The sequence below is a fragment of the Embiotoca jacksoni genome, unplaced genomic scaffold (assembly GCF_022577435.1).
Source record: "Embiotoca jacksoni isolate LCO1_2020_lvr unplaced genomic scaffold, fEmbJac1.0.p SCAF_2, whole genome shotgun sequence".
Taxonomy (NCBI): domain Eukaryota; kingdom Metazoa; phylum Chordata; class Actinopteri; family Embiotocidae; genus Embiotoca; species Embiotoca jacksoni.
In genome coordinates, this window is record NW_027185340.1 from 13205099 (window position 1) to 13223880 (window position 18782).

General features: G+C 40.3%; 3 protein-coding genes across 5 annotated transcripts in view; 1 reads left to right on the plus strand and 2 right to left on the minus strand.

The window, feature by feature from the left end:
* dip2a (disco-interacting protein 2 homolog A) overlaps positions 1 to 8460 on the minus strand; it is a 79463-nt gene extending 71003 nt beyond the window's left edge. The window contains 1 exon segment of the mRNA XM_069154639.1: positions 7970 to 8460. Coding sequence (XP_069010740.1) covers positions 7970 to 8093 — 124 coding nt within the window. The 5' untranslated portion in view covers positions 8094 to 8460.
* Positions 8461 to 9558: 1098 nt separating this feature from the next.
* On the minus strand, positions 9559 to 14644 carry LOC138201280 (CASP8 and FADD-like apoptosis regulator). The gene is made up of 10 exons (XM_069154643.1): positions 14434 to 14644; positions 13988 to 14285; positions 13798 to 13903; positions 13534 to 13669; positions 12869 to 12918; positions 12738 to 12780; positions 12470 to 12516; positions 12284 to 12362; positions 10623 to 11121; positions 9559 to 10529 (listed from the first exon to the last, which is right to left on the minus strand). The coding sequence occupies exons 2-10, from the start codon at positions 14281 to 14283 to the stop codon at positions 10400 to 10402; spliced, it is 1386 nt and encodes a 461-aa protein (XP_069010744.1). The 5' UTR covers positions 14284 to 14285; positions 14434 to 14644; the 3' UTR covers positions 9559 to 10399.
* Positions 14192 to 18782, plus strand: part of LOC138201279 (hyccin 2-like) — a 49786-nt gene continuing 45195 nt past the window's right edge. Inside the window, exons 1-2 of one of the 3 annotated variants that reach the window (XM_069154641.1) lie at positions 14192 to 15564; positions 16236 to 16537. The gene's annotated coding sequence lies outside the window, so the exon portion shown is untranslated. Of the gene's footprint in view, positions 15565 to 15930; positions 16538 to 18782 lie in introns of those variants that run through there. The other 2 variants (XM_069154640.1, XM_069154642.1) reach the window with 2 other exon arrangements.

Below are 18782 nucleotides of genomic sequence, written 5' to 3' on the forward strand. Positions count from 1 at the left end.
GAATGACTGAAAAAAACGTTAGAGGTCGTTTCACAATGTAAAACGCCATTAGAGCCAAAAATGAAATTCTCACATAAACTCCGTGGTTGGTCGATTTTCCTTTTCAAGATTGTTATTGTTTGCACAAAGAATAGAGTGAACTGCTATTGTAATAATGATTAGGTACACTCATGATGATACTGAAAACATAAATGAGCAATTCTGACACACAGAAAGTGAAAACAATGTTACTGTGTGGGCGAAAATCTTTCAATGTAGACTCATCCACACGTGAATAAACAAATGGCGAAAAGACATATTTTAGATATTATATTCACACACTGTAACCCATTAAATATTCACAGCTCCATCGCAGACAGAAACAGGATGTTGAGGATAACTGTATACTAAAACAGCAGGCAGGACCAACAATGGAGAGCAACAGTGAACTGGCAGGACAACAGCTGCTGCTGTGGATCATTGTTGGGTGAAAATAAAACACAGTGCTGTGGTTTGCAGTCAATAAATGGAAAAGGACCATCTTTAACAAAGCACCCAGGAAGACAAACACAAAGTAAATGAACTGACAACCAACCATGCACACAGCTATATGCTTATGCAAGCGAGTCTGTGGGCTACATGAGAGCAACGCGAGAATCTGAAGCTCTGCTCTGCTCTGAGGCACACCCTTGAAATATTTATGACCCTCCACGTTCTATCCTCCACTACAGCATGGGCACAGCATAGCTGCCTCTTTATCTCCGAACTGGACTTTACAGCAGCTCCAGAAAGCGGCCAGCTCGCTCCGAGGCTCAACATTCTTCTCCTTTGGATCCTATTACAGCGCTAACCAGGAGCCACGTACGAAGTTCCCTCAGTAATCACCCTAAATCCCCCACGTTCTCCTGATGAAGAATGTGAAACCACGTTGTCAGACGTTTGGTTTGATTAACAATAGGCTGAACTCGCTGAGGGAGCCCAGTGGAAGTTCTTTCTTCATGACCACAGAGAGGAATGACTCAGGACCAGTGGTCTCTCCCTTCACCGAGTGGTCCTCCCGTAACAAACTGTCGGTCAACTCACCGAGGTTTCCTGTACACTCATACTTTCCAAAAACAAGTCTTACAAAAACAGTGGCCACCAGAGCTATTGTCTAACCCCTCCCTGTGTGCAGGCCTACAACCACGATTCAGATTTATTTTAAATAGTTCCCTATAAAACACAGTATTGTATGGCGCTACTGTTGGATGGAAAATTATACCTCGCAAAAAATATATATGGGGTAAATATGCCTTTAGTGTACATGCATTTTCAAAACCAGTCTATGAAATGGATGGTCATAACAGTAGAAATCCGGGATATTCAGCAGCAAACTGGACCAAGGTTGAGTACAAGGTGGTAAACCCCAACCGATGTACGGACGGGGTGATGGGGAGAATTTTTTTGGAAGACTTTTTGGTGTTCTCTTGCAATATTTTGCATTACGTCACAATATTTTTCTCCTCCGATTCCTTCAGAGCAGTATGAACATTTCCGCTTAACTTGTCCCAGCGTGACATCCCAGCATGGATGCACTAAATTAATTTTACTGAACTGGGCGTTTGGTTTGCTGATATAATGCTCGAGGCATGGTTATGTAACTGGTGAAAGTACAAAACGAATTCTCAGATCACAAGGTCTCTTCAGAAGAAAGCAGTACTGTAATCTGCAGGATGCTGTCGTTTTGATTTGGGACCAATAACTGGATTCAGTTTTGCAATACCTCTAAGTATACGTCACCAGCTCTCTCTCAATGACCGCTGCTGAGAAACACTATCGCTTCCATTAGGGCTGCAGCCTTCGGATGGTGCAGCTGTCACTGTGGCTGTACTTTGGTTGTTATGATTACAGCTAGGTCACATTCGTTTCTGGTGGTTGTAACACGGTCATAGAAGCACCACAGGTTCAAATACTAGACAGCTACACAGATCCATAATATTGCAGACCGAACCACAGCCAAAGTTCCAACTACAACCATATCCAGCCACGGATTCACCCGTCAATGGCAGGCGGAGCAGCTTCAGCTGTGCTCACAACCAGCAGCTGAAAACTGTCCGATTTTAAAATGAGGATCCAATAAATGCCCAACATAAAGTGTCACGTCCTCTCTCTTTCCTGTAGAATCAGCAGAGTGTTTCCTTTAACTGGCCGTGTTGAGCAGCTGAGCAGAAACAGACATGTGGCTCAGAAGGAACGGAAGAAGAAAAACGTTGAAAAGTATCGCAGAAGTATCGCGAGAGAAAACAATATTTATTTCAAGGTAACTATATACACATTTCAAGGTAACTTGATGCATATTTCGAGGTAACGCAAAACTCTTCCTCAAAGTAACTTTCGCTGAGACCTCGGGGGTTCTAAAGAATTGAGACCAGGTTTTACTGTTGTCATTCTTTTTTTTAATGAAAATATTACATTTATAATGACCTTGGGACTTCGTTTGTGAGCTTCGGTGATTGTCTTTGTGGTCACAACGCAGCGGCATCCTCAAGCTCTTCCCCACATATGTTTTTTCCACGTTTCAGGTGCTTGTACATGTACAATATCTCTGTTGCAAAGTATCTGCTTTTGATGGTTGTGATCTGGGTAACTGAATACATGATATTTATTTTTTATTTTACGTCAAGCAGCATAATGCTTACATTACATTTAGCTGACGCTTTTATCCAAAGCGACTTACAACACACTGACGGTAAACCATCGGGAGCAATTTTAGGGTTCAGTGTCTTGCTCACGCTTAGGCATGTGGACAGGAGGAGCTGGGGATTGAACCACCAACCTTCCAATTAGTGTGCAACCCACTCTACCGACTGAGCCACAGCCTCCCTTACAGCTTACAGACAAAGCTTACAGTTTAGGGGATATTTATTGGTTCTTGTTTTGATGCAGAAAATCTCCCTGCTAATGCAGAAGTGGCAGAACTGTCAGATAAAAATAAAACTGTATAGAGACAAATTGAAATAGATTAATTGCACAGCCCTACTTTCAGGTCCATGTGAACTTTTAATCTATGAGGGGGAAAAAAACTGGGAGCAGAGTGGGGTTTTAGCCATTAAGAGCAATAAGATACAGATCACTGATCATTACACCATCAAGCTTCTGTCAAAGCCAGACTGTGGAAGCGAGTGAGTTTAATCATCACTCTCATTACTACCGTCACCACTTCACAGCCCTCTGCCTGGTCACCTCTTTACCTACAGCTTTACAATGAATAAAGTTTCACCTTATCTAAATATTGATTGGATAAAAGGTGAAACTTTTATGACCTCCATGGGGAAATTGGGTCAGTGCAGCAGCAGATACTAGGATATACTGCAGATAAGAACGGAAACAAATGAAAAATGTCTGTGAATGGACCATCTAAAAGGACACTTTTTAATTTTCTATTTGCAGAACAGCCACATATATATATATATATATTGCTGGAAAGTCCTCTAAACACCTCAAACCTGCTACGGTCATGTTCTCAGGGAATCTTGACTGTCAAAAACAAGCCGGACAGCACGTAAAACCAAAAACCTGCCTGGCAGGTCAATGTTGAATGGGGGCAGGTCAATGTTGAATGGGAGCAGGCGAAGCCGGCGCAGTGATCAACTAGTTTCACAGCAAACGCCAGCACCACTGGTCTGAAACTGTATTTGTAATCAGACGGTTTGGAGAGCAAACAGAGGAGGAGGGCAGAAAACCAGGGAATGATAGAGTGAGACTATGAATTACTCAGCAGACACGTCTCTCCCTCTTTTCTCCCTACCGGAGATAATGGGGATCATCCATCTTCTTGCCCTCCTTTACGCCCACATCTTTTGGCCATTCATCTGCATCCAGGTCAGCTGAGAAATAACATATTTTCTAATAACTATAATGTGTAGAAGTTGGTATAACCTGCCTCACAAAGCAGAATAACTCAGTAATTTGGATAATGACTGAGGGCCCTAAGAACACATTTTTAAATCAGCTTCTTGCTGAATGTGACGGAGTTTTAGTTATTTCATAGGAGAGTGTTTTGTCCCATTAAAGAACAAGTTCAACATTTGTGGAAACTTGGCTTTTTTTGCAGAGAGACTGTAAATGACAGGAAACAACTAGCCCGGCTCTGTTTAAAAGTAGCATCATTTAATTACCAGCACTTTTAAAGCTTACCGGTTAACACTTAATGGTTTGTTTAATCAATACAAAAATCAATATGTAGACCAACAAAAGTAAGCATTCTTTTGAAAATATCATAAATAACACCTAAATACTGTATGTATTTTTAGTTTTGCATGTGTCACCATTTTATTCATGAACGTTCAATGTCATGGAGGAACGCTGAAGATTTAACACAAATTTTCAGACGCTTTACAAACTTTAAGTCCATGTTCCACATTTAAATCTGTTTGAGGTTTAAGTAAGTGAATGTATGCAGATTATTTTGTAATCCTGCTTTAGAAGAGATGCCCCAAATCTATACAGTAAAGCTTTAATGCAGCAACAATAAGTCACTTAATTGAATAGCTGATAGACAGAAGGTTGATAGACAACTGTTTTAATAATCAGTTAAAAGTCTTTTTTTTTAATGAAAAAATACTAGAATTCTTGGTTTCCAAATGTGAATATTTTGTGGTTCCTTTAGTCCTTTATGAAACTGAATATGTTACTGTTGGTCAGGACAAAAAAAAGTCATTTTAGGCTGCAGCTTGGGCTTTGGGAATTATTTCTTCTGACATTTTCATAACCAAACAGTTAATCGGTTAAATAGGAAAATAATAGACAGATTATTTGATAATGAATGTAATCATTATCTGCAGCTGTAAAAATATTTTCAAATGATTTAGCTGTCCTTCTAAATGACAGAATATCATTAAGTCAAGTTGTGGATTCACAATTATTGTGGCAGAGAAACAATAATTTGGCCTATACATGTAATCAGAAATGACTGAGTGGTTGGGTTTCATTTCCCACTAAAACCCAACTGAGGACAGCAGCAGAAGGAAACACTCAAAACATGTTTGGACACATGCTCCCAATTTAAAAAAAACAAGAGAATTTGAAAATGAATGCATCTCTAGGAAACACATTTATTATGGCCACAATAAGAGTGCACAGATTGTTTACTTCACACATCAGCAGGCCTAAGCTGCTGACACTGGAATATTATCTAACTGAGCTGCTGGATAGTCTCAAACCAATGCCTGCTGCTGATAAACTGCTTAAAAAAAACATACATGACACATCTATTCAGCTTCATGAATAATACAATGCTCCTCCACGCACACACCTATTGGCACACTCATGCATACTAAAAATCCAAGATGTGTCTCTCAGTGGGACGCAGACATGCCTGGTGTTAAATCCCGGAGATAAGAGCTCATTGAGAGGGAGAGAAAACCTGCAGCAGGATTCTCAGGTTTTCATCTACTTCTAATAAAATGAGTCACCTATTTTGTCCTGAGATGAGATGCAAGCGAGAGTCAACCAAAGTGCATCACGGTGAGGGTGAAAAGTTCACGGCGGCATACAAAAAGAGGCAGAGAGGGAAGAGGGGAAAAAAAGACGTTGATTTCTTTTTAGCCTAAAGAAAATGACATTCCTCTCTCTGATCAGAGAGAAAACAGAGGAAACATGGAGGTGGAGAGGCCTGGAGAGAGGCAGAGACAGAGGCACAGAGTGGGAGAGAGACAACAGGGTATGTCAGTGGGAGAAAAGCTTGGAGAGACGGTGCTATCTGAGCTCCAACATGGCAGGATGTGACATGTGGAGAGCAGGAAGAGGAAACTGGACAGATATAGATTAGTTTGGTAGCCGCTCCTGAAAACATGTCTGTCCCATTAGGGACCTCGGTGGCAGTTAATGTGCTTATCAAAACGTGCACCTTAGCTCTATTTCTACCCATGGTGCTATGATGCTACTGCACACAGCTAACACACAGGAAGAAAAGAGTCGATCCACAATTTGACTTCGGTTCAGTGTTTTTTTTTCGTTTACTTGAAAATCGAAAACTGAACTTAGTAACTTGTAGAGTTGACTTCTTCTCCAGAGGTCGTAGAACAAAGTTCCCACCCCGAGGTCAAATCCCACATCTAACCAGAGTGAATCAAGGGCATTCATTATTGGGACTTTACCACAGCACAGCTTATTTTACCACGTGAGAAGCTCTCGGATGAAGGAGCAGAGTTCAACAAAGAGTCTTACTGAATTCATAAAAAAACAAAAAAAAACAATAGAAACACTGTGAAAAACAAACACCTATTTCATTTTGACAGAGTGCCAACAATCTGCATTTAAGGATTTCAACTCAACGTGCGGAATAGTCCATTTCTATTTAACCTGCAAAGTGATTAAACTTTAAAGTCCTTTAAGCACCAAATATGAAGAAATTTAGGACAGATTTATGGATGGATTAAGCAGGAAATTTACCAGGCAGGTGGCAAAAATAGGGCCAATACCTTAGTACACACTAAAGATCATTTTTGGCACATTCACTGCACTGAGGGAACAATGAAATATGAATAGAGATGAATGCGCACATTATTTTTCCTATTAGGCATCTTTTAAAATAAGGGACTGTAATAAATAACATAAAAAATACACATTGCCGTCTTTGTGGAGGACTCTGTAGAGGTATATGTTAGGATGTCTGACTTTCTGTTTGCAGGTAAGTGTGACAGTAAAGTTACTTTAAGCCGCAAAGGCCTTTTCTTTGGTACACTGTATATGAGAAAGATTAATGTTACATGTATTCACTTCAGCATAAAGATAAGCTTTAGGTTGGCTTTGGGCTTTACAGGTAATCAAAATAGCCTGAAAAGATACACAAACATAAGATAACTGTTAAATTAAATCAAAAGAACTCAAATTCAGGGTTACATGGTGATTTCACTTGTTTCTATAAAAAAAAAAAAAAAAAAAAAAGATAAAGTTTTCAACAGCTGCAACGATTACTTAATAAATAGAAAATTAATTGTCAACGATAATAAAATGTATTGATCATGGAGTCATTTTTAATTTAAATGAATTGCTCAACTTTGTTTCAAGCATCTTACACATATATTTTCTACTTTCTTTAGTCCTCCATGATAATAAACTGGTCAGGACAAAAGCAAGGCATCTCAGTCTAAACCTTGGGCTTTAGCAGACACTGGTTGAGTTGTTTTTTTGTTACCATTTTCTGACATCTAAACACCCGACAACTAACTGATTAATTGAAAGAAAATTGACAGATTAATATGAAAGTGAAAAAAAACTGTTATTTGCTGCTCTAAAGTTCTCCAGGGTCAAAAGCATATGCTGCTGTCTTTATACTACTGGTTTATTATTAGGGTCAACGAAAGGACACAGACAAGTGCACGTACACACAGCAGGGGAAACAAACAAGGGAACAGGTAAGCAATAGCAGCTCAATCCTTGGGAAAACATCACAAAGATCCAAATATTTGTTCATTTAAAAACTCAGCAAAAACTTTATTTCATTAAATCTATTAGAGGGGGCCAAGATTGGACATACATATACATGTCTTACAGCATCTGTGGGGAGGTATTAGTTCTTGACTTTCCTTCTTAATTAACGTCAAGCCAAAGAGACCCTCTGGATGTGTGAAAAACGGAGTCACATAACAGCAGTGTCATGGGTGTGTCAGTGCAGCTGTTAGGAGAGCCATCTGATCAAATATAGTATCATTTGGAGTCTGAATGCGTGTTATCTAAAACTTGCCTTCAGACAGCTTGCCTTCGTTAAAAGTGAAACGACATACTGACTAGTCTAGTTGAATGTAGTTAGTTTCCTGTCCAGTCATGAGAAACTACAGCAGAAGTTGAGTGTTGGGAATGACTCTTCAGAGGCAGAAGAGGGCTCCAACATGAGCCACAGAGCCCAGATAAAGGGCGGTGGTTCTGGTAGATGTCACACACGTGAACGGTGTTTAAAGCAGCATGCTTTGACCTGCCGGTGCGGTAGTTTGTGTGCATGCTGTTGTACCTTCAGAGAGCTCCAGCTCCAGCTCCGCCAGCTTCTCCCGGACCTCCGCCGGCAGAGTCATAGCGACAGCCGGCGTGGGCTCCAACATCATCGTCAGCAACCCGGTGGAGGTTCTCTCTGCCATGGTGGTCCAGTTAAAGAGGTCTAATGGACCCAATTGGTCTGCGGTGAGGAGGACAACGCCACCAAATGCCAAAAATAAAAAAAAATAAAAAAAAAAAACAACAACAACAACAAGAACCCGTCCTCACTTTGGCTCAGAGCAAATAGGGTGTTGGTGCGTCTCTTGTCTCGCTGCAACGTCGCACAGATGTGTGAGAAATGTCTCCGAGCGTCATGACACGGCTAGCTGCGGGGCTAGCAGACACACCTGGCTCCGTGTTTCCATGAGGTGTGTTAGGACGGCTTCCTGCCAGCGTCTCCGTGCCTGCTGTCTCAGCGCTGACGGAGTCCTGACTGTCGGCGGCTGCCTCTCCTCAACTGTGGAGGGAACTCATTCAACTCCTCGCCCGCTTCCCACCGCGCAGTCGCCATTGCATCATAGCAACAGCAGCCTCGGCCGTGCGCGTCCACGAGGCCGACTCCTGTTTGTGTGTGTGTGTGTGTGTGTGTGTGTGTGTGTGTGTGTGTGTGTGCGTGCGTGCACGCGGCCTCCACGCTGCCTGCTGATGGTCCACACACAACTTGCCTGCCTCCTACTGACACAATCAGTGTTTCGTGGCACAAAAGGACATGCAGTGATCTGGGACATATCCCTGAGCTATTGAACATTTTATTTTGTAATAATTTATTCATTCGATGTTACCTGCTATATTGACAAATATAATTTATTATTTAAGAAATTGTTGCACCAAACATTTTTAAGCTGAAACATTTCAAACAGAATAAAAAAAATACTCAAAGAAGTTGAAATAGACATTAAAAGGGAAGTGCTGAAAGGAGTTGAAATGTCAACTTAAAGCTGGCTTTTGGCTTTTTTAATAGAGGTCACAGTTCGTAATAACCTTTCCGCATATTGTAATTCAAGTGGTCTCAGGCCTCTTGGCTCTGTATTCTCGCTTTAGAAAATGTAGCCTGTGACAGAGACTCAAGGTCAATCCTGAATGGGAGCAGGCAGGCCCGGAGGCCAGAGGAGTCAGCATCCCATTTTCAAATGTAGTCCTGCCTCCTGAACTTCACTTATAAGGAACTCTGTCCTACAGACAGATGTCATCACATTACATGCACATTAAGTTCAGCTTGATGGGAGCTTTGTGGTGAATTTCAGATTTTTCTTTTTTTAAATGTAATCAGGGTTCTTTCAATTTGGAATTTGTTTTTAGCAGAGGCCTGTATTTTAAAGTAGGGGGAAATGGTATCGACCAGGAGGACAGGCTCTAGCGCAACATGCTATTGAGTTAGCTTGTCTTTTAAATCTTTCTTGCAAGTTATTTGTTTCATGGAACTGAAACACTAAATCACTAAATGACTTGAGTGCTTCCTAAAGAGATGGTTTGCCCTGGTAAAAACATTTAATGATGTTGGTGTTGGACTTCACATGACCTCAAAATATTGGTCATTATTTTGATTACTTATTTTTTAATAAGATGTAAAAGGAAAGAAAAAAAAGCCAGGATGAGCACAAAATATTCAAGCTACTGTTTCATAACAAACCCAACTTAATATATGCTTGAGTTTCTTTATTTGTGAAAAGTAGCTTATCTTATCTTTTTCTACATTTCAAAATGTAACTTGCCTGCCAAGTAAATTATGAATATGTTGAAAAACTAGCATCAGATGTATGTTAAAAATAAGGTATACAGACAGACAGACAGACAGACAGACAGACAGATAGACAGATAGACAAGATAAGATTTACTTCATTAATCCTAAAGTGGGGAAATTCAGTCATCACAGCAGCAAGAAAAAAATTAAAAATTGCACACAACATACATTTTTTTACAAATACATGTAAGATATAAGAAATAAGATAGATAAAAAAAATAATTATTTTAGAATAAAATACACGTGGATGGATGGATAGATGGAAAGTGCAGATAAAATATTGCATTTACCTCATCACTCAAACCAGATTTCTACATAAATTTAGAAAAAATGATAGTTCATACAAAAAATAAGCACTAGCTCTGAATCTCTTCAGACCTGATTAGCTGCACTCTGTGAGAAAAGATAATTTTTTAAACAAAAAAATTACAAGTAGCCACAGAAAAGACATTAACTAAGAATCTTCAAATATTGAATAACTAAAGAATAAAAGAATCAGTTAAATAATTGTTTCCTTCATTTGTAAAATAAAATCTGCTTTGCACGAATACAACCAGTAGGTGTCAGTATAATAATAGTAAAAAAGGTTCTTTTAAGGCAATAGCTATGCAATGTATGTGTGTGACATTATTGGAGGTTTGGTTAAAAGTGATGGTGACAAATCCTCTATTTTAAGTAGAGATCTTTCCTCAGCGTGTGTTTGACATCAAAGTGATAGCTTGCGCGAGGATTCTTTTTGTTATGTTCGAAGATGGCCCTGTTCACCTCAGTATGAATATCAACCAGGTGAGTTCTCCTGTAAGAACAAAAACAAGACAACAGTTTAGCTTGTGTGGAAATTACAAGATTCTGAGCAGAGATTAAATACGATATGAGTGTTTGCTGGTACCTTCTTTGGTCTTTGTGTAACCCATCTGTCAGAGCCTTCAGGTACATGGAGCGATGTTGCTCTTGCTCCAGTTCATGCTCATTTGTCCAGCAGTGACTCCAGAACACGTCTGCATCTGTGGGGATGTATTCACATCTAGACAATCCTCCGTCTGTCTCGAGATCCTCGTCCCGGTGGTCCATCCTGGCGCTGGGCAGAACCTCTAGCACGCTATACCTCTGGATGAAGAAGAGTTTGGGCTTGCCGGCGAGCGTGGGGCATGCATCAGCGGTGAAGAGCTGTCTGATGCTGTCCAAAGATAGACCTGTGTCATACAAGTCTATGCCCTGGAGATTATTTGCTGTACCACGGCTAATGATGCAGCAGACAAAGCCATCACCTTTGTGCTTCTCTCGCTGTATGGATATCTTTTTGAGAGTTGAAAAAATGTCTTGGGCACTCAGCCACTTGCAGACGGTCACATCGAAGTGAAGAGCTTTGAATGTCTGTTCCAACATGTCTGAGGGAGTGAGGAGAGATGAAACAATAATTTAAGTATTACCTTGATAATAAGTGACTAAAAAGACCCATGAGGTCGTACATTGATTGATATGTGTATTCCTAATTACCTGACTTCTTTTTTCAGCACTATTTCAAACACTACTTTTCAATGACACATGTAAACTGCACTTATGTATAGTTTTTGGGCATTTTACTTTAGTTTTTCAGCAACTTTATACTTCTATCCACTACATTTTAAAGGGAATTTTTTTATTTCATTTACTGCACTATATTTTTTTAACAGCTTTAGTAACTAGTTACCTTTCGGAAAAATACTTTACAGAAGCACACGTGTTAAGTTTGTAAAATACAGCACATTATTTTTTATTCTTGTGGTTCTGCCCAACATTTTGGGCAAAAGAGCATTTCCTTAAACTTCTCGCATGGTTTTACTTACGGTAAATAACTTTTTGAAACCAAAAGAGGTTTCATGATTATCTTTTCACAAATGATTCAAACATAAGAGAAATGTCCAAACAAATAAAAATGTGTGTGTCAGTATATTTTTTTCTCCTTTGCTTTCCATAATCTCACAACCCCTGAGATTTAACCGGTGACCCTTTGGAAAAGGCCTTATGTCAAAGTTGGAAACCACTAAACAAAACTAAGTGGACACAAAGTAGTTCGAATTAACTCAATCTTGATCAGGTACACTTCCATCACAGGCTCTGCCACAGCCTAATTCATCACTACTGTGGTGGCCCCAACAAAATGACTTGTACCAGTTTCAGAATTTGATCCACACAGTCCTATTACATTTAGAAACTCTTGAAGAGCTTCATGATTGAAAGTTAGCCAACATGGCCCATGGAAGTCTCTCTTGCACATGCTCGGCCCACGGAGCGCACAAAAGTTTGCACTCAACCAGCCAAGGTGGGAATGTCTCACCAGACACCAGATTTAAAAACTCTGTATACTGTGAAATGCAGAGACATTTATCTAACGTGGCAAACTAATGTGTGTGAACTAATCTGGCCAAAGCTTGAATCTAACGGATGATCATTTATATGTAAAAGTCCCACACTATAGATTGAAGAAAGCATTTAAATACAAAACTTCTATTTTGAACATTGTTGTATTGGTGCTTTTACATAAAAAGAACAATGTGTTTTGTGTCTCACCTCCATCATTACCAACACAGTCTATGATCACACAGACTCCTCTGGGATTAGTGTTAAATTTGTACGAATCCTGTGGTCTCTGAAATGCAAAGAAGCAAAGCAAAGAAGTTTCAGAAGTGTACTTTATTAATTCAACACGCTAAAAACTATATTAAAAAAGGCTCAAAGAGTGGGTGAAAACCTTACCTCAAAGCTCTGGTCTCTGCATGCAGCCAGTGGCATTTTTACTGTGGCTGGTGACAAAGAATAATACAGTCATATGTACAACATAGTGAAATACATGAGTGACATGGGGATTTCCAACTGTTACCAGGTTACTGTAAAGTCCTATTTGACATTTTATTTCACAATATTTATTACATTACATTGAAAAGGTATATATACACACACACACACACACACACACACACATATACATATTTTATAGTTGCTATAATTTGCTGATATGTCTTACCGATGTGGAGGGACTGTGCTGATCTTATTTGCTGTGGAGCAAACTAAATAGTAATGTTTTGTTAAAACTATTAGTTTTGTGAAAGAGAGAATATTAGGAAATGTTAAATAACTTTGAAGTGTTTGACTCACAGAAGCTCTGCAGCTTTGCTGTTGAGACGAGTGCCGTTCAGGTGTCTCAACTGTAAAAGATGTACACGTAAAAGCAAATGATTAAACAGAAGTAATAATGTATAAATTAAAATAATCTGTAATTACTTATTTCCTCATTTCGGTTAAACATGACGTCATGCTGGGAATGAGGAACAAGGTGGGCTTATATATGTAAATGAAACAGAAAATTAAATGCATTGTTTCATATCATTCACTATAATCTGACAATATCTTGCGTGTCCATAACTTTGTGTCTTCTCTCTCATGTAGTTTGTGCTCCTTCCTTTCTGTCCTCTATAAAATTGAATGAATTGACATACACATCTGCATTGTCAGATTATAATAAAAATGCATGACCACTTGAAAATGTGTTTAGCTTTACTTTTGTGTCGATAATTTATTTTTCGTGTGAAGCACGCTGCAATTTCTATTCTTCAGTTTATGAAATATGAGATCTGCAACAATGATGTTTGTATGGATCTGGCATCACAACCACCCTAAATCTTAATTTATAGGTTGTAAATTCATTCATTTCACTTCCTGTTTTAACAATGTGTGTCACACTTCACAGGGCACAATTTAAATGTTACAAACCTTATTTGGGTCGGTGGCACTCATTATGAAAAAGTTAAGTACAGTCTCACCTGACATCTTATAAATCTTCACTTTTTTGGCGAGATCCACTCTGCCAATATTGACCAAACACTCCTCCACCATGTCGACTCTTTCAGGCGAGACTGAATCCAGCTTCTCAAGTTCAGTGATCACATCCAGGAAATTCTGTCACAGAAGAGAAATGGTGGAAACTGTGACTTTTTGTGTTATGCACGGGTCAAACATGTCATCAAGAGAAAGAAACCCAACCCAGCTGCCCACGCACAGTCAGAGTGAAAACAAAACTTATTCACCTTTGCATTCTCCATTTTTTCACGAGATAATGTTCTGCTTAACAAGAACTTAATACGGTCCACATCTTCAATGACCAAATCCTGACTTATAGTCGCCATCAACACTCTGTGAGAAAACAAAACATGAAAAAACAGCGCATTGCAAATGTATATTCTTCAAATATTTATGATTGATCAGATATGTTATTACCTGAATCTTGGAAGAACTTGTCTGTATTTCAGAGTCCTCTCTATGTCACCTCTGCTGACGTTATACACCCTCCTCAGGATATCGAAGCGTCCCAGTTGCAGCACAAGCTCTTCCAGAAACAGCTGAGAGTTTTCGTGGCACAGTACTTTAGATTTCAACATGTCCTTCACACGCAGCACGCTGCTGTCCAACTCCAGACTTCCACACAGGTAGGAGAGCGTCCTACATTCACAACTGCTGAGAGCCTCCGCGATTTGGTTAATTTCCTGAAGCCGATGGTGGTCCGGAAGAGCCATGCCTTTTTGGTAAAAGAAGGGTTACACGCTGATTACTTTTAGCAGCACTTGAAGACCAATATGATCAACGAATTTCAATTTGCCAATCCGGACCGATAAGGCAAATAATGAACATATGATATACCGAATAGAACGGAGGAAAACACTTACTTTATAGTGTCGATGACTTCAAAGAGGAAACGAGCACAAGTGGAAGTTTAAAAAAAGTATTAACGAACCATGACGCACGAATACTTCTGGGGGAAGTACCTGCCCTGCTGTTCCAGTTTTGCTATGAAGTCCTTGAAACGTGTACGAAATCAGCAAATGAGAAATCTTCGACACAAGATTGGGATCCACTGTAGTTCACCGAGTCCTTATGTTTTATGGCGTGGGTTAAAATGTAAGTGAAAGTGAAAGTTAAAGAAGGAGGGGGGGGGGGAAAGGCGGCTGTGCTTTTCAAAAAACTCCATCAAGCCAGATGGCTTGATTGATTATTTAATATGTCCCCAACAAAAATAACTGAACATTTGAAGTGAATTCTACTTAAGTAAAAGTAGACTACCTAAGTATTAGCAGTACATTTTTGTGAAAGTATTAAAGTAAAAGTGAATGTATTGTCTCTGACTGATACGTTATGAAATATGACATCATTAGATTGTGAATACTGAAGCATTAGCGTAAAGCAGCGTGTTACTGTTGTAGCTACTGGTGTTATGAGGTAGGTTGTTTTACCAGGACCCAAATGCAGGCTCACAGACTCGGGTATCGGTTCCAAAATACAGTCTTTTATTTCCATAAATAAAAACAAACAAACCAAAAGGTGGCACATATAGTGTCCACTTGCTTCCAAGTCGTGAGGGCAACTCAACCGACTGATCCAGGGAGATACGGCTGGCAGGGCAGCCGGCAGACCAGCGGACAGGACTGCTGGAAAAAGCAGAGTCAATAATCCTCCGAGTCGGGAGGGCAACTCCACCGACTGGTGACTCTGACAGGTAGCTCTGCAGGTGGAACTGGAGCCGGGGGAGGGGGAACGGACGGAGGACGGACGGATGACTAACTCATGACCGACAACCAGAGGAGGGGGCAGGGTAGGTGATCAGGGAGATGCAGCACACCTGCAGGTGGTGATCAGGGGTGAGTGGCTGCAGCTGCTGGGACTGGTGAGGGGCGTGGCCACGGGAGGTGAGAAGAGGAGGATACAGAACAACCAGATAGGACAGAGAGGACACAGGAGGAGAGGTGATCGGGGGCAAAACGGAGGAAAACGGAGGAAAACCAGACTCCTGATAACTGGAGGTGAAGCTACTTTTAACTCTTTTCTAACCAGTTGTATATGGGCTACAGCGGTTTTTATACAGGGGTATAATAATTGTTGACAATTTGTTGTATCTTAAAAGCTTATGATATTATCCATTGTGCCAGAGCTGCAATAAAAAAGTACAATGTTTCCCTCTAAAATGTACTGGAGTGGAAGTATAAAGTACCTCAAAATTACACCACAGAACTTACAGTAGGAAGAACTTGAGTAAATGTAGTTAGTTACCTTCTTCTGTTCACATTATTAAAGATTTTTCACAAAAGTACCATAGGCAATTTGTTGATTTTATTGATTATAATGGGATATAACTGATTTACACGGTACCAGTAATAGATTTAAAAAACATTAAGCCATTATTTACGACTTATTGGTTGTTTATGATGGGTAACTTTTTAAAATGTGGCACAAAATATGATATAAAACAATGGACGTTACAATATGATGATCAAAACATAAGAATTTGTCTATTTACTTAAGACTGTATTTATTTTTTTTACATATAAATATATCTTGGCTTTTTCTCATTTTACTATAAACCTGCTTTCGTTCACAATATTATATAGCTAACAAAATTGCTCATCTCGTGTATATACTCTGTAAAGTCTGTCTGTTCGGATGTCTTTGTCAATATGATTCGTGCGGTTGTAAGATCTCCTACGGCCCTGAACGCATCAGCGCGGCTCCCCCTGCAAGGCTGCGCGTGCTTTCCGCTTTACCAAAGCGCACACCGAGTTCCGCTCAGTCTGGCCAATCGCGTGGCGCCGTGGCTCAGCAGCACCATTGCGGTGTGGAGAGATCATACGGAGGAACTACTCACGGAGAGAGAGAGGGACCGTCTGGAGGAAGCCTGCTCGACCCGAGTGACCGTTCCGGGCCAACACCAACACCAACCCCCCCGCTGCCCCCGACACAGCCGCCGTGTGACATTCCCACCACCAGCTTCAAGTCCAAGTGAGTATACCATTTCCCGGTAGCTGGAAAAACAAAAAAACACCACCACCACCACCTCCTCCAGGATTGTGCCAGGTAGTCGTAGTCCAGGGCTGCTGGGGACTCGGAGCATCCTCCGCGCGCCTTGTGTTGATGTCGGATGTCAACCCCGCGGCGAGGAGGAGGCTTCAACGTCGGCGGGCTGGTCAGCGTCTTTAGCGACGAGCCTTCTCGGCAGATCCTCCGCTGCTGGAAGCCAGCAAAAGCCAGCCGTGTCGGCCTGGTCACGACTGGTGATAAATGAGAAAGTCCGCCGGCTGCTGCCGACCGGAGCAGGTACGTTAACGGCGTTGCAAAGCCGAGCTAAGGCGGCTAACGTCGGCGTACAGGTCCGGGGCTGCCGTGGCAGCGTTGTACCCGACGTTAGCTCGCAGTTAACTAACTGGCTAACAGATCTGCGTAATCTGCCGGTGAACAAGTCTGCAAGGTAGATCAGTAGATTACAGATTATGGCCTGAATATACGTGTATGTAATATTTCCAGAGTGTCACTTCATAGCTGAACTCCACAAAACGTTGCAGCAATTTTTTATTTTTTTTTCAAACGGTTTTATTTTGAAAAAAATATAAACGGAAGTTTCAAATTTTTTACCTTTTTCACATGATGCACAACTTTTTTTTAATTTTTTTTTATTTTTTATTTTTATTTTAAGTAAAAGTAGCAACACCACAATGAAAACAAAACTCAATTACAGGTAGAAGTCCTGCATTCACAGTTCAGGTAGAAGTACATAAGTTCTGGCAGCAAAATGTACCTAAAGTATTTAAAGTAAAAGTATTCACGAAGCAAAATAATCCAATTTAGAGTGTTATAGTAATCATAAATAGATTATTGCAATACTGTATTCCATCATTGACATGTACATGTGATTATCATTTTAATGCTATCATGTTGTAGGTAATTAAACTTATACTGTTAAAGTGTGTATTCTATGTATAATATGGCATATACAGTAATTGATCATATATTTTAGGTATATAAAAAAAAAAGAAAAAAGAAAAGCTGCCAAATAAATGTAGTGGAGTGAAAACATAAAGTAGCACCAAATGGAAATTGTAAGTACAAGCACCTCAACGTTTTACTTAAGTACAGTACTTGAGTAAATGCGCACAGTTACTTTCCACCACTGCTTTTTTAGGTTTCACTGTTGTCTATCTAAGACCAAGTTAAGGGATGCGTCTAATTCTCTGTGAGGAACATTACTTGCTTGAGTTACTGTCGAGTAAATCACTGTTATGTATCATAACTTCAGTGAAGCGGAAGTGTCTTTAATTAGTCATCATACCACCATATCCGTAGCAGCCTCGGTGTTTCTACCCATCTGAATACATGTGTATGTGTATCAGTGGCCAAGTTATGTTTGTTATGTGAGCACAGACGCAGATCATTTCAGCAGCTTGGTGTTGCTCAAGCTTTGCACAAACGTTTTTTTTAGCTAGAAATCTGTTTACAACCACAGTGCACGTACCTTCACCAGGAGGCTAAAGACGGGGATTTCGCTCATGCCCCATGCTGTTTAATAAACTATACTCTGACAGAACAGGGTGTTAAACTAGTCGTTCAGGGCCTGAAGTTACCAGCAAACAAGACTTTTTACAACAGCGTCATCACTTGTTCGTTTTATCGCTGCTCTGCCAGCTTCTCCTTGTTTTCTAGTTGTCTCTCCATATTGGGATGTTGCTGTTTCTGCCACTGACACCAGTGAGTTAAATGAATGCTGCCTGGAGGGATATTTGTCCATTTTCAGAACTGGCATCGGTAAAACTTAATTGAACGCTGTTTGGAGGTACATTGGTCTAAATACAAAATAATGGTGTCGCGGGCAAAGATGTAGAGCTGCAGATCCAGATAATTCCATGCCATCTGCTGTTCCTCCTCGTCCTCCTCCTCCTCTCTGCTCCTCCCTCGCTGTATCTCTGTCACCGTGTGTTTTGGGACGAAGCTATCATCAGAGCTGCGGCCTATTTCAGACTGAAACTCCATTTACCCACTTAATCTGTGTCTCCAGGAGTATGGAGTCATCTTCTGCTCCGTGTAACACATGGATTGATAAGGAGAAGGCCCTCAAATGTACCAGATCATTTTGTGGTGTTAGGGAAGTCACACACACACACTGTAGTTACAATTGTTAATGTTTCCAAAGACTCTTATAAACTTTATGTTGGCATTTAAGTTGACTTATAGTGTCGGACTTTCTTGGTTGGTT

Coding starts and splice junctions, on each gene's coding strand:
- LOC138201280 (XM_069154643.1), bottom strand. CDS start 14,283: ATGGCTCTTCCGGACCACCATCGGCTTCAGGAAATTAACCAAATCGCG. Junction 13,904..13,987: donor CAAGTTCTTCCAAGATTCAG/GTAATAACATAT, acceptor GTTTTCTCACAG/AGTGTTGATGGCGACTATAA. Junction 13,670..13,797: donor AAAAAATGGAGAATGCAAAG/GTGAATAAGTTT, acceptor CTTCTGTGACAG/AATTTCCTGGATGTGATCAC.